Consider the following 13,300-nt stretch of genomic DNA (forward strand, 5'->3'; position numbering starts at 1 on the left):
CAGGCAGGATAGCCTGGGACTTTTTCAAATTAAAAATACAATTAAAAAATAAATGACTTTTTGAAGTTAAGAATGTACAAGTCACTCCCATATTATTCAAAGGTGTGCTCCTGAAGACCTATTATAATTCAAGACTCTTATACTTTGAAGACTAATATCTTCATAGGAATAAAGGAAAGTAGGAAGAGCTTTGTTCTTAGCACTGAGAATCTTACATTATAGGTTAACAGCTCTCAGGATGATATAGAGGGGTTGGGGATATAGATCAGTTGGTAGAGTGCTTGCCTCAAATGCACAAGGCCCTGGGTTCAATCCACAGCACCACCCAAAAAAAAAAAAAGATGACAGTGATCTTGACAGCATATTTTCCTTTATTCTTATATGGTCATGTGATCCTTTTTACAAGTTTAAAGGTGTTCCTCTCTAAATGCTACTTCTTATTTTTCAGCATCATCTCTAATATTTGATAGTACATTTGGTCCTAAATAGCAGTAGGTTTCAACATTGTGTTTATTCGGCTCTATCCATGTTTTTGTTACTTGTAACCTATTTTATAAAGTGACTGGTTTTCAATGAAATTTTCAGCTTGAGACCTAGTGCTCCATTAAATGAATGCTAATATGAGTTTGTTACATGACACAAAAACATTTTAAGTTAAAATAATATCATCACAAAAACTACTCACTCATAGAACTTTCAATGCATGTGAACAACTCCATGGAATAGACCATCTTCCTAAAGGTTGGTAGATTTTCTGACCATTACCTAACATCGTTTACTACTATATGGCCATAGTATAAGCATTGTTTACATCTCACTCAGTCTACCAACTTTAACATCATGCATCTTTGACACAATTTTTATTTGAGGAAATTTGCATTATTTCATATTGCTTATACAATAAGACAGTTCATATTTTTATGTCACACTATTTCAAATTCATGCAAAATGCAATTACAAAAAAATGCTGTTGCATTATATATATTGAGACATAAAGCACTAAACTTCAGTGTCTTCAGGATGTATCATGAGAAATTTCACAGGTAGAAAAAAGTATCACTGAAGACATGATTTTCTTACTTTATAGTACTGCAGTTTGAATTAAATGAAGAGGATGTTGATACTGTCTGCCTAGTTGCTATGGATACCATGTGTTAGAAATTATATTCACCTTTATTATATATTTTATTAGATTTTCCAGTGTTAAAGTGAATCCAGTCTTCATCAAAGAATGAAGTGATTTTGTTTATGTATATCCATCAACCTGAAACATTTTGAAACATCAAAATGTCTTTTAAATATATTTTTTGTAGTTCACTTGGCTGTCTTGCAATAAGCAATCTTTTAACTTTTTTGAATCTTCTTAATTTGGCTTAAAATGAACAACTGATTTGTTTCTAAGTCTTCTGATGATCTCCATTTAACATATTCAGAAAGACTTTATTGTATATGACTGTTGTGTTACAGTTTTTAATTTATTTGCATCTCAGTTTCTTCACTATCTTTTGCTTAGGGTTTAACGTTTACTGCCGCAAGTCATGTTGTATTTGCTGAGTTGTACTGGGACCCTGGACATATAAAACAAGCAGAAGACCGTGCTCACCGAATTGGACAGTGCAGTTCTGTGACTATTCACTACCTTATTGCAAATGGGACTCTGGACACCCTTATGTGGGGAATGCTGAATCGAAAGGTAGAATTTGCATTTAAACCAAGTTACTAACTTGCTTATTATGATCTATAGCCTGAATCAGTTAAGAAGCTGAGATTTGGGCTGGGGATGTGGCTTAAGTGGTAGTGCATTCGCCTAGCATGCGTGAGGCACTGGGTTCAATTCTCAGCACCACATAAAAATAAAATAAAGATATTGTGTCCACCTTAAAAAAAAAAAAGCTGAGATTTAATGTCTTCAGGCAAAGTACACCAAGGTAATGATAATAGAGATCATAGTGCTTACCACTGATTCTCCTGCTTCAGAACTAGAAGAATAGGATCAGCTAGCAAGGAACCCAATATTTGAAACTCCAAGTTCTTTTTGTAGCCTAAGTCTAAATCCTTTCCAGAAAGATTCTTGAGTTCTGATCTAATATTAGACAAAGGACATCCTTACCCAGACCCTAGAAAAGTTAGGAATGAGCTGAGTATGGTGGCACACACCTGTAATCTCAGGAACTCAGGACATTGAGGCAGGAGTATCATAATTCAAGGCTAGTCTGGGCCAGTTAGTGAGACCTTGTATCCAGGTAAAAATAAAAAGGACAAGGGATATAGCTCAGTGGAAAAGTATACTGGGATCCAATCCCCAGTACCCAAAATAAAAAAGAAAAGTTAGGAATGGCATTATTTGCTCTGTTCTCTAAACTATCTCTTCTCCCTAATCTGGAAGGATGTTTATAGAAAGGGCTTGACTAAGTATTAGAGGATTTCTGTCTTAGTAAGTGCTATTGTAACAAAATACTATATACTGTTGACACAAGGGCAATAGAAATTTATTCCTCACAGTTGGGGAGGTTAGAAGTTTGAGATCAGGGTGCCAGCATGGTTGGATTCTGATGAGGGCCCTCTTCCAAGTTGTAGTCTGCCAGCTTCTTGTATCTTCACATGATAGAAAGAGAACTCTCTGGAGTCTGTTTTATAAGTGTAGTATTCCCATTCGTGAAGGCTCCACCTTTACCACATAATCACTTCCCAAAGTTCCAGCCTCCTAATATCATCACATCGAGAGCCAGAATTACATCTTAATGGATTTTGGGAGGCAGCATATTCATTCTGTTGTAGTATTTTTCAATCAGTGAGTATAGATATTCAAAATGGCCTATTATCTATAAGTTAAAATTCAAAGCATATAAATATTAAAAGCTTTTATGAGAAAAGCAAATATTGTGATGTTTCTAGTTAGGTCTTTCCCTCATTAAGCATAGAAATCATTGAGATGGTAATTTGGTTGTAATTTTGAATATCTATACTACTAAAGTTGGAATAGTAATATTCTCTTAGTGGATAACTTATGGTTTAAATGCAAAATCAAGTTACTACTTAATGAACGTCATCTGTGAGATAAACTGTTGTAAAATTCATATGTTTTTTCATCTTACAGGTCCGGGTCACTGGGAGCACATTAAATGGTAGGAAGGAACAGCTTCAGGCTGAAGAAGATGATAAGGAAAAATGGGATTTCCTGCATTTTGCTGAAGCATGGACTCCAAATGACAATTTTGAAGATCTCAGGAAGGAAGTTTTGTTCACTCATGTAAGATGATTTGACTTGTTCTTCTCTACTTTTTTTAATATCCTGAAAGTATAACTTTATCTTATGGTTTTAAGTAGTAACTCAATTATTCAATGCTCTTAAAAGGGGTCTTCACTTAAAGCTGGAAAACCTCATAGAACAAAAATTAACATTGATCAGAGGCTGCTACAGTAGCTTTTATTTTCTAACATTTCAGCCTTTACGGTTCAGCTCATTAATTAAATAAACTGAATAGGATCCAACTTTCAGAAGAAAATATGGGAGGCTTTCTTTATGTTATGGTTTGGATGTGAGGTATCCCCCAAAAGCTCACATGTGAGACAATGTAAGAAGGTTCAGAGGAGAAATGATTGGATTGTAAGAGTCTTAACCCAATCAGTGAATTAATCCCCTGATTGGGGTTAACTGAATGGTAACTGAAGTGGTATGGTATAGGAATTGGGGTGTGGCTTTGGGATATATATATTTGTATCTAGCAAGTGAAGAACTCTCTCTCTGCATTCTGATCATCGTGATGTGAGCTAGTTCTCTTTACCACATACTCCACCATGATGTTCAGCTTCACCTCGAGCCCTGAAGGATGGCACTTGCCTTCTTTGGACTAAGACCTCTGAAATCTTGAGCCCTCATATAAATCTCTTCTCCTCTATAATTGTGCTGGTCAGGTCCTTTAGTCACAGCAGCAAAAAAACTGACTAAAACACTTTATGACTGAAAATAGGGGAAAGTAAATGAAATTTGCCTCAAAATGCACAAATCGTAAAGGAAATGAGAGATGTATTTGTCTATATCAAAATCAAAACTTTCGTTATACAAAATGTCCTACAAATAAGTTATAGTCTGAGTAAAGACTTTCAAAATACAATATCCAAAGTATATAAGAAATTTGTACAACTCAATACAACACAAGAAAATCAACAGAAAAATAGGCAAAGACTAAAGAGAAGACCTTCCTAACCAATAAATATAATTTCCACCTTACTAAAATAAGGCAAATTCTAAAAATAACTTTTTTCTTTTGCAATTAGCAAATAATATATGGTGTGATAATTTCAAATCATGTGTTCATTCTTTCCCCAAAATCTTTCACCCAGTGGTTTTAGCATTCACTGATGATTTTTGCCTGAAACAGTTTCAAAATGGTGGTTTTCTAATTCTACCATTGCTTCCATATTTATTAGCTGTTGTTTTTCTACAAAGAAGAAATTTATTTTTCCTCCTTTAAAAAAATATCACTATAAAGTTGAAGATTCTTTTATTTTTGTTATTAATATTTAATGCATTATAATCCTTCACTTTTTTTTTTCTTTTTTATCTTTAAGCTTAGATCTGTCCTGTGAAATCTCCTTTAAACTGTTGTTTTGTTTCTGTAAACATTCCCATAATTCCTGAGTAGTTCTTTCTCTTTTTCTGGCACACAAAATATTCCAGATTCACCTTGAGTTTTCCTTGCCCCAGGCTTGGAACTGACCATTTCTTTAATGAACCTTTGTTGTCTTTCCTATGAAATAATATTTACAAATTAGGATTTTTAAAATTCCTTTTATGTATCATTGCTTCTAGACTCTTTTCAGTATACAGAGTTACATTCATATTTGCATGGAAAAATAGATATATATGTATGTATGCATTTTTAAGTCATAAAATCCTACTAATAGCTTCAGTTAGAATCCAGCATCACCAAGTTCTTCTTCATCTTTTCTATCTGTCTATACAAATAAAAATATTTATATTTTCCTTAGCCAACAGTGAAAATTCTGATTCTTACCATCATCAACATATTTACTCAATAGGTGAATAGATACATAAATTGTCATAAAGTGCTATTTAGAAGTTAATGTGAATCAAATTAGATTTATATGTATCAACATTACCACACCTGAAAATCAAAACGTTATTTTTTAAAGGCACAGCACACACACACAAGAATACTTACATTTATGTATATGTATAATAAAACATGTAAACATGAAATTTACAAAATTGGTTGCCTCTGGGAGAGGAGGAAAGTAAGTCTAAGAAAAGAGTAAAAATGTGATAGCAACTTCAAAGAAATGTTTTATTTCTTTTACTATAGAAAAGGATTAGAAGGGGCTAGGGTTGTGGCTCAGTGGCAGAGTACTTGCCTAGCATGTGTGAGGCATTGGGTTCAATTCTTAGCACCACATATAAGTAAATAAAATAAAGGTCCATGTACTACTAAAAAATATTTTTAAAAAAGAAAAAGAATAGAAGTAAATATGAAAATGTTAGCATCTGTAAATTTTGTATAGTAGGAATAAGGATGTTTGTGATACTCATGCTATTGGAGGCCATGTATGACTCAATACTAAATACTGTATTAGAGAAATTTATAATTTCATTGTGTTTTCTGCCTCCTAGGCAATATGGTGCAGAGTTATAAAGAGTTTATTTTTTTTTCTTTTAGTTATCGAGAGGCCTTTATTTTATTTATTTATATGTTGTGCTGAGAATCAAACCCAGGGCCTCACACATGCTAGACAAGCGCTCTGCCACTGAGCTACAACCCCAGCCCCTGAAGAGTTTACTTTTAATTTTCCAAAGAATCAATCAGAAATTGTAGGAACAAAATTAAAATATTTTCTTATAACACAAAGTTAAAATTTTAATGTAAAATTTAGTTCCATTAAACATTTTATTTGGAATCATACCAAGTTTTTAAATGTACCTTATTTGAAAAGCTAATACCTTTTTTTCCTTCAATACTAGAAAGCCATTCTGTTAATTCTTGCTAAAAATTAGAGGGATGATTTCTAAGTTTTTTTTAGCTTCAGAAACTACTTTCTTTTAACAATGTTATTTATTTTATAAATAAATCAGTAGATATCCTAGGTCTTTGCAAAATATATAAATAAAACTATGCTCATGGCTGCTTTTTTCTCTAAAGTTCCTTAAATTTCAGATTATTTTTAAGAGTTCATTTCTGTGCTCTCTTCAGCAGGCAGCACATATACTAAAATTGGAAAGACACAGAGAATATTAGCATGGCCCCTGCACAAGGATGACACACAAATTCAAGGAGCGTTCCATATTTTTTTTTTAAAGTTTATTTCCAAGATAGATAACTAAGCATTTGAAATGTATCTTCCCACATGTGTACATATTTATTGTTTTTTAAAGTTTGTCTGAAAAAAACTATCTACATACAAGGTGAAAGAAAAATTCATATTTACCAAATCTTACTTTCTTGAGTTACATGTATGTCTTCCCTAGTCTAGTGTTATCTTAACACAGATTTTCCAGTGCATGTGTTTATACACACATGGTTTTATATAAATTGTATCTTAAAATGTAAGTATCCTGTGTTTTGAGTTGGTCTGCTTTGTTTGTATTTAGTTATTTGGCCAACATGCAAAATGTGCTTTGGTTGACTTTAGGTGGGCAATGACCTCTCTATCTTTATGCTCCAGCCTTGTGCATTTTAAGAAATGTTCAGTTTTTGAAAAGGCCTAAGGAATTTAGTGTACCAATGAACATATTTTTTTTTTCTTTATACTGTCAGAACTTCAGCATTTCCAATGGGAATTTTTCTATTTATGCTGATTTCTTTCTGAGCCTTCTAAAAAGCCTTTAAAAGTTTTTTTCAGCATTAGCATTTTTAAGTTACTTCCAGTTTTGTCATTTAAATTTCACCAAATTAACCAGACTTGCCAGTTGTCATCAAAAACTTCCTTGACTACAAATTTATAGCAGTTCTAATTGGATGTTTTTTAGCAGCTTGTGGATAGTTCTGTGATATCAGTTAGCATTTTAAGGAATGTTCATTTCATCTCTGTCCCAGCTCCCTGCAGCTGCAACTGACGGAGCTGGAGCAAAGAAGAGTGACCTTCTTCTATAGGAAGATAGATTGACTATGTAGTTAGCACATGACTCAGCTCAACTTGTCAACCCAGAGATGGGAAGACTGAGAAGCTCAAAGAAGATTAGACCGAGAGCAGAGAGTAAACCTGAGGAAAAGAAATGGTAAACTGAGGGCAGAAAAAGAGTCTAGAGGTTTAACACCTTGCTTACCTGGCTCCCTGTAGTCTTCTTACTTCTGCCAATTAATCAGATTCTAAAAGCTACAAACCCTGTAAATGATTTCTAGAAAACCAATGAATTTGGCAAATTGATCTTCACTGAATTACATTTTAGGTGTATTTACTTTTTAACATGTTGGTCACTGGGCAAATAGCATATGAGATTTTGGCAAATTATTTTTCTGAGAATTGACCTAGAGCATAATATTGCTGATTATGATTCCTGGGGACAGGGAGATCTGTGATTAGGAAAAGGAGAAGAATGAAATACTTTCCTAGACACAAATTTTGTATTTTTTGATGTTTCCTGCCTTCTTTCTTCTGATACTGTGTCCTTCAAAATTACATTATCTTTTTTTTTTTTTCTCTCTCTCTCTCTCTTTTAATCAGTGTCCTCTTTCTGCCACATAACTCACCTAACTATTGAGACTGAAAGAAAAATACATAGAACCAATACTGGGACTCCAGTACTGTATACTAGTATAAATGTACTTTGTATAAGTACATTTACCTTGTACCATACATTTTATGAAATATTTTGGTAATTTTTTTAGCCATTCTTCAATCCCTTCATTTTACTCCTTCAACTCACCACTAGGACTTTCTGATTCTCTCCATAATCAAGCATCACATGGGCTTCTATGACTCTATTTCAACCCAAGCTTGGCAGATACCTCTCCTCTACCTGTTGTTAAGCATTGGTATTTCAATAATCCACACAAATTCATGAGTCACAATTCTTTGCCCATCCCAATATGTTTATGTTTTTAAAAGAAATTATTTATTAGCTCAAATAAAAGCCAACTTGAAATCCAACTCAGATGGAGAAAACAGATTTCACCTCCATGAAGAAAGATGCCTCTGCACATTGTGGTTGCCAGTCCCTAAATAAGCAGTCCTATGTGGGAGTCATTTCATCCCCAGGGTACTATCTCAGATGCAGTCAATTTTCTTTCCACTTCTTCCTTTTTTCATATTTGAAATTTTAAATTGGGGCAGGGGGAGGGGGTCGTGCTGGTATTAGGGATTGAACCCAGGGGTGCTTCTACTGAGCTATATCTCCAGTCCTTTTTTATTTTTTATTTTGAGACAGGGTCTTGCTAAGTTGCTCAGGGTCTCATTAAGTTGCCAAGGCTGGCTTCAAACTTTGATTCTCCTGCCTTAGCCCCCCAAGTTGCTTGTATTGCACCATTCCAGGCTGAGGGGTTTTGATTTTCTTACAGTGGTTTCCATTGAGTTATAAGGTTGGTTGCCTCCAGATGGAAAGAAAGGTATGGATAATATTAGTGTATATTGTCAACTTCCGAGTGATAAAAGGCTGTTTCTACATAAAGTAGACTGATAGGGAGCTGCTGCTTCTCTCTGGTTTTCATTTGGCTATCATCTTCTAAGGGCTGTTCCTTCTTTAGCTGTAGTGTGGGGAACTTGGTTCCTTCTCTTAAACCTCTTTAAGGCCTTTCCATATTCTTTTTCTCCGTTCCCCATTAATTAGATAATCAGAAACATAATATATCCAGTTATTTAAAGCCCTAGATTACTAGATGGCTTCTAAGTTCCTTTTCATCCATTATACATAAGTTAAAAAGTATCCTGAGAGAAACATGGGGCATAAATGATAAGTGGGTTGAGCAAAAAAAGGACTCAAATTTAGTGTGGGTAATGAATCTGACTTCCACTTAGGCTGTGACTCCTTCCTGCTTGGCGTCTTTTCTTCCAAGTTCAGTAAGCCAGAGCTGATTCCATTTTTTTACTTCATATAGTAATAATCTTTCCATTGTGAAACAGATCTCAGGAAATTCCTCAATGAGCCAGAACAGCTATTCCCAGTCATTTCTTGCTTCGACTGTACTGAAGTCTCTAGTTTTCCGTATCAGTTGTTTTAATTTTATGCATTCTTAGTTCAATATTCCCAGTTTTCCTTTCTCTTCATGAATCTCTTCCTGGTTGCCTCCCTTCTTTACCTTCCCTGTCTGCTGAGAGCTTTGGCCTGCCTCATCACAGTTGTCCTCAAGTTCCCTGGTCTTTGTCCTCATAAGCTTCTCAAACACTTTTACCCAAAACAAAATTACACTTCAAATACCCATATTTACACTAAAAATATATAAGATGATGGCTGGTCTGCTGCAAAAAAAATAACTGTAGTTGGGAAGGAGAACTCCTCAGTATAACTAAAATTTTTAAATATACTCTCAAAAATTAAAAAACAAACTGCATTTTTTTATCAAATGCAAACATTGTATGAAATGTTTGTCTTGTAGGCTAAAAAGTTCAAATAAAAAATTATCTCATACATATAAAAAAATAACCTTTTTACCATAGTATAATTGTCTAGTTAAATAAACAGTAATAATGGAAAAATAATTGATCATAGGGGCAGTAGTTTTCATAAAGTCTAAATCTGTCTTGTCCAAAAATCTCATTTATGAATATGTTAGGGCACTGTTTTCTTGGGGCCAACACATCTTAAATTAGAATATTTATTTAGTATACATTTTAGAAAATCAAATAACCCTATAAATACTATGTGATTAGTCTACACAGTAGCCTAATAATAAGAATCACAGTGTAGCCTCATTATTATGGATATAGACATAAATAACTGATAATCATAACTTTTCATATTGTGTTACTTTTGTCTTGTTTATCTTTGTGACTTAAGTAATAAGAATTAACCTGTATGGAGAACTTATTCTATGTAGCCACTATGCTAAACCCTTAATATTCATGATCTTATTTAACCTTCACAGCAACACTAAGAGGCAGATAGTTATCATGTCCCACTGAGTTCAGAAGGGTATTGCAATCTGCCCAAGTTTGTACAAACAATAAATAGTAGAGCTGGGATTTGAACCCTGGCCCTTTTGCTGCAAAGTCATCTCTCATACCTTTGTCACACTCTAGTAGATGCTTTAGAGTTAGCACATTGTGAGCCCTCCATAAATATTTGAGAAATATACAAACATTGAAACACTTTGGTTTGGTTTTGCCAGTGTTTATGAGATGTGTACTCTGCACAGGCATTCAAAGATCATCATATAAACATTGATTAAAATTATATGGGGGCTGGGGATATGGCTCAAGCGGTAGCGCGCTCACCTGGCATGCGTGCGGCCCGGGTTCGATCCTTAGCACCACATACAAACAAAGATGTTGTGTCCGCCGAAAACTAAAAAAATAAATAAATAAATATTAAAATTTAAAAAAAAAAGATTATATGGAATGAAAATCAAAACCACAATGAGATACCACTTCACACCCACTAGGATGATTAAAATTTAAAAAGAAAACAAGTATTGGTAATGATATAGAAAAATTAGCACATTCATGCAATGTTTGTGAGACTGTAAAATCCTGCAGCCATTTTGAGAAAGAACCTAACAATTTCTTAAAATGTTAAGCATAAAATCTGTATGAGCCAGAAATTCTGTTCTCAAGAGAATTGAAAACATATGTCCTCACAAACACTTGTACATAAATATCACAGCGGCATGATTCATTATAGTCAATGAGCTAGAGCTGTCCAAATGTCCATAAATTGAATTGATGAACAAAATGTGGTTTATCCATACAATGACATACTTTTTGACCTTAAAAAGGAATGAAGTCCTGAGAATATCATACTAAGTGAAAAACAGACAAAAAGGCTATATGTTGTGTGGCTCCATATATATGAATTGGCCAGAATAGGCAAATCCACAGAAACATAAAGTGGCTTGTCAGGGGCTTGTGGAAGGAAGGGATGGGAAGTGATTTCTGCCTAATGAGTATGGGGTTTCTTCTGAGGGTAATGAAAATGTTCTACAATTAAACAATGGTGATAGTTGCACAACTATGAATTTACTAAAAGTCATTGAATTGGACATTTTAAAAGGGTGAACTTATGGCATATAAACACTTTTTTTTAATTACATCTCAATAAAATTGTTTTTAAAAAGACATGCTAGTCTCTGAGGATGCAAGGATGAGGAAAATGGCTAATTCTCCTTTGGAGCCCACTCTTTAGTTGGGAGAGGTAATTATAAGCAAATCATGTAATGCAAGATGATAAATGTGAAAAATTTGAGGTATGTAAACCAGACTCTGGGAACACAGGACAGAATAAATAACCACTTGGTGGATGTGGGAAAGTTTCCATAAGGAAACATCTAAGTTAGATTTAGAAGGATGAGTTCAAAGGGAGTGAGTAGGTCCCATTTCAGGCAGAAAGAATACCCAAAGCACAGCTATGTGAAAAGATATCAACTATTTTGGGAGTGGGAAGATCATATAAATGTGTGAGTGTAAAGCACACAAGAAGTGTCAAAGGAGAGAAGAAGCCTAAAACTTGGGTACTAACCAGATGGAGAGAAGCCCATACATGACATGCCTAGAAGTCTGACTTTATCCTGGAAGAATGTATTGTCATTGGAAGAGTTTTGTTTGTTTGTTTGTTTGTTTTTGTTTTTTTCTTTTGTGGTGCTGGGGATTGAACCCAGGGGCTTGTGCATGCAAGGCAAGCACTCTACCAACTGAGCTATATCCCCACCCTCATTGGAAGTTCTTGAGCAGATGAATGACATGATTGGATTTTTGTTTTCAAAAAATAATCATAGTGGCAATGTGGGAAAAGAGTTGGAGGGGAAAAAAGAAGTTCTTGAAGGCAGTGTTATTGGGAAATGGATTATTTCTGTCCAGATTCCCATCCAGTTTCTGCCTATAGGGAAAAGATTTTTCTTTCCCTCCACTTTCAGGCTTTTTCTCCTTGATTTTGAACTGTGGTAGCACTCTTGTTTGGGCTACCACAGTTCAAGTGGGTGGCTTGCTGTGATTCCCCAGAGATATGCCCCTCTTATGCTTGCTGCTTCTGCCTTGAGCAGAGTGAAAGGGCATGCCAAGGCCCATCTCCTCTGCTGCTAAGGTAAGAAATAGGAAATCTAATTTTGGCCTTGCATTGTAACCAGTCTTTTATAATGTACCTCTTACCCTCCAAAAAAATTATGGTGCTATTAGGCATTTACAGGTCTATTAGTTAAGCCAGTTCCTTTGTCAGGGATTCAGAGGGTTATCAGGAGCCCTCAGTTCCATCCGAAACTCCTAATAGTAGAAGTGATAAGAGAGAGGAGAAGAAACAGTTCATACAGTTCAGAGTTAGAATCAACAAAATGAGGCCTAGTTGGACTCTTTTCTAATACCAACATTTGCAGAGAGAGTAGAAGGAAGGGATTGAAGCAGGCATTTAAGGGAAATGCCACAGTAAAATACATGCAGGTAGATAAGAAGAGGACAGATTGAAGCAATGGGAAGAGATCCAGTTTAGTCAAACTAGTCCATCACAGAGGATTTCATAGTTAATGTGTGGCAAGCTGTTAAGAGCAGAGACTGTGACAGTAGGAAAGGCATGGCTTAAAGACAGAGATGAGGAATTCATTCCAAACATCCTGAGTTTGAGGTGCTTCTGTACCTCACCTGATGTCCTAGGTCAGACCTAGAGTTTAAAAGAGAAATTATGATACAAATTATGATACAAAGACATACACTAAACATTGGTTGATTAATTACACTTTCTGAATGACATTCTAGTGATTGGTACATTATATGATATTTTGCTGTAAATTCTAATTGTTCCTATTAGAATAGACAGCCATTTCGGAGACATTTGCATGTACTAGTTTTGATGTCATTGATAAAAATAATTAATAACATTTTATTTTATGCCTTTTTTAAACCAGAGTAAGTTTATTGTTCTATTTTCTCCAACCTGCAGAGAAAAACCAGTTCTACTTTAAAGTAGATCAGATCACTGTTAAAATTTTATTCAATTACTTGGGAATGGACAATTTGGAATATCTTTTTTTTAATTTATATTTTAAGTTTTGGGTGGACACAATATGTTTATTTGACATTTATGGGGTGCTGAGGATTGAACCCAGCGCCTTGCGCATGCTAGGCAAGCACTCCACCACTGAGCCACAACCCCAGCCACAGAATATCTTTTTTTTTAATATTTAATTTTTAGCTGTAGTTGGATACA

General features: G+C 34.7%; 1 protein-coding gene and 1 non-coding gene across 5 annotated transcripts in view; both read left to right on the forward strand.

The window, feature by feature from the left end:
- The window catches only part of Zranb3 (zinc finger RANBP2-type containing 3), a 223,122-nt gene that overhangs the window by 166,832 nt on the left and 42,990 nt on the right, over positions 1-13,300 (forward strand). For all 4 annotated transcript variants that reach the window (XM_071619227.1, XM_071619228.1, XM_071619230.1 and 1 more), the window contains 2 exons: positions 1,514-1,693; positions 3,098-3,250. In XM_071619227.1, coding sequence (XP_071475328.1) covers positions 1,514-1,693; positions 3,098-3,250 — 333 coding nt within the window. The remainder of the gene's footprint in view (positions 1-1,513; positions 1,694-3,097; positions 3,251-13,300) is intronic.
- On the forward strand, positions 6,197-6,307 carry LOC114093972 (U6 spliceosomal RNA). The gene has a single exon (XR_003582959.1). It is a non-coding gene; the product is annotated as a U6 spliceosomal RNA (small nuclear RNA).

The sequence above is a fragment of the Marmota flaviventris genome, chromosome 11 (assembly GCF_047511675.1).
Source record: "Marmota flaviventris isolate mMarFla1 chromosome 11, mMarFla1.hap1, whole genome shotgun sequence".
Taxonomy (NCBI): domain Eukaryota; kingdom Metazoa; phylum Chordata; class Mammalia; order Rodentia; family Sciuridae; genus Marmota; species Marmota flaviventris.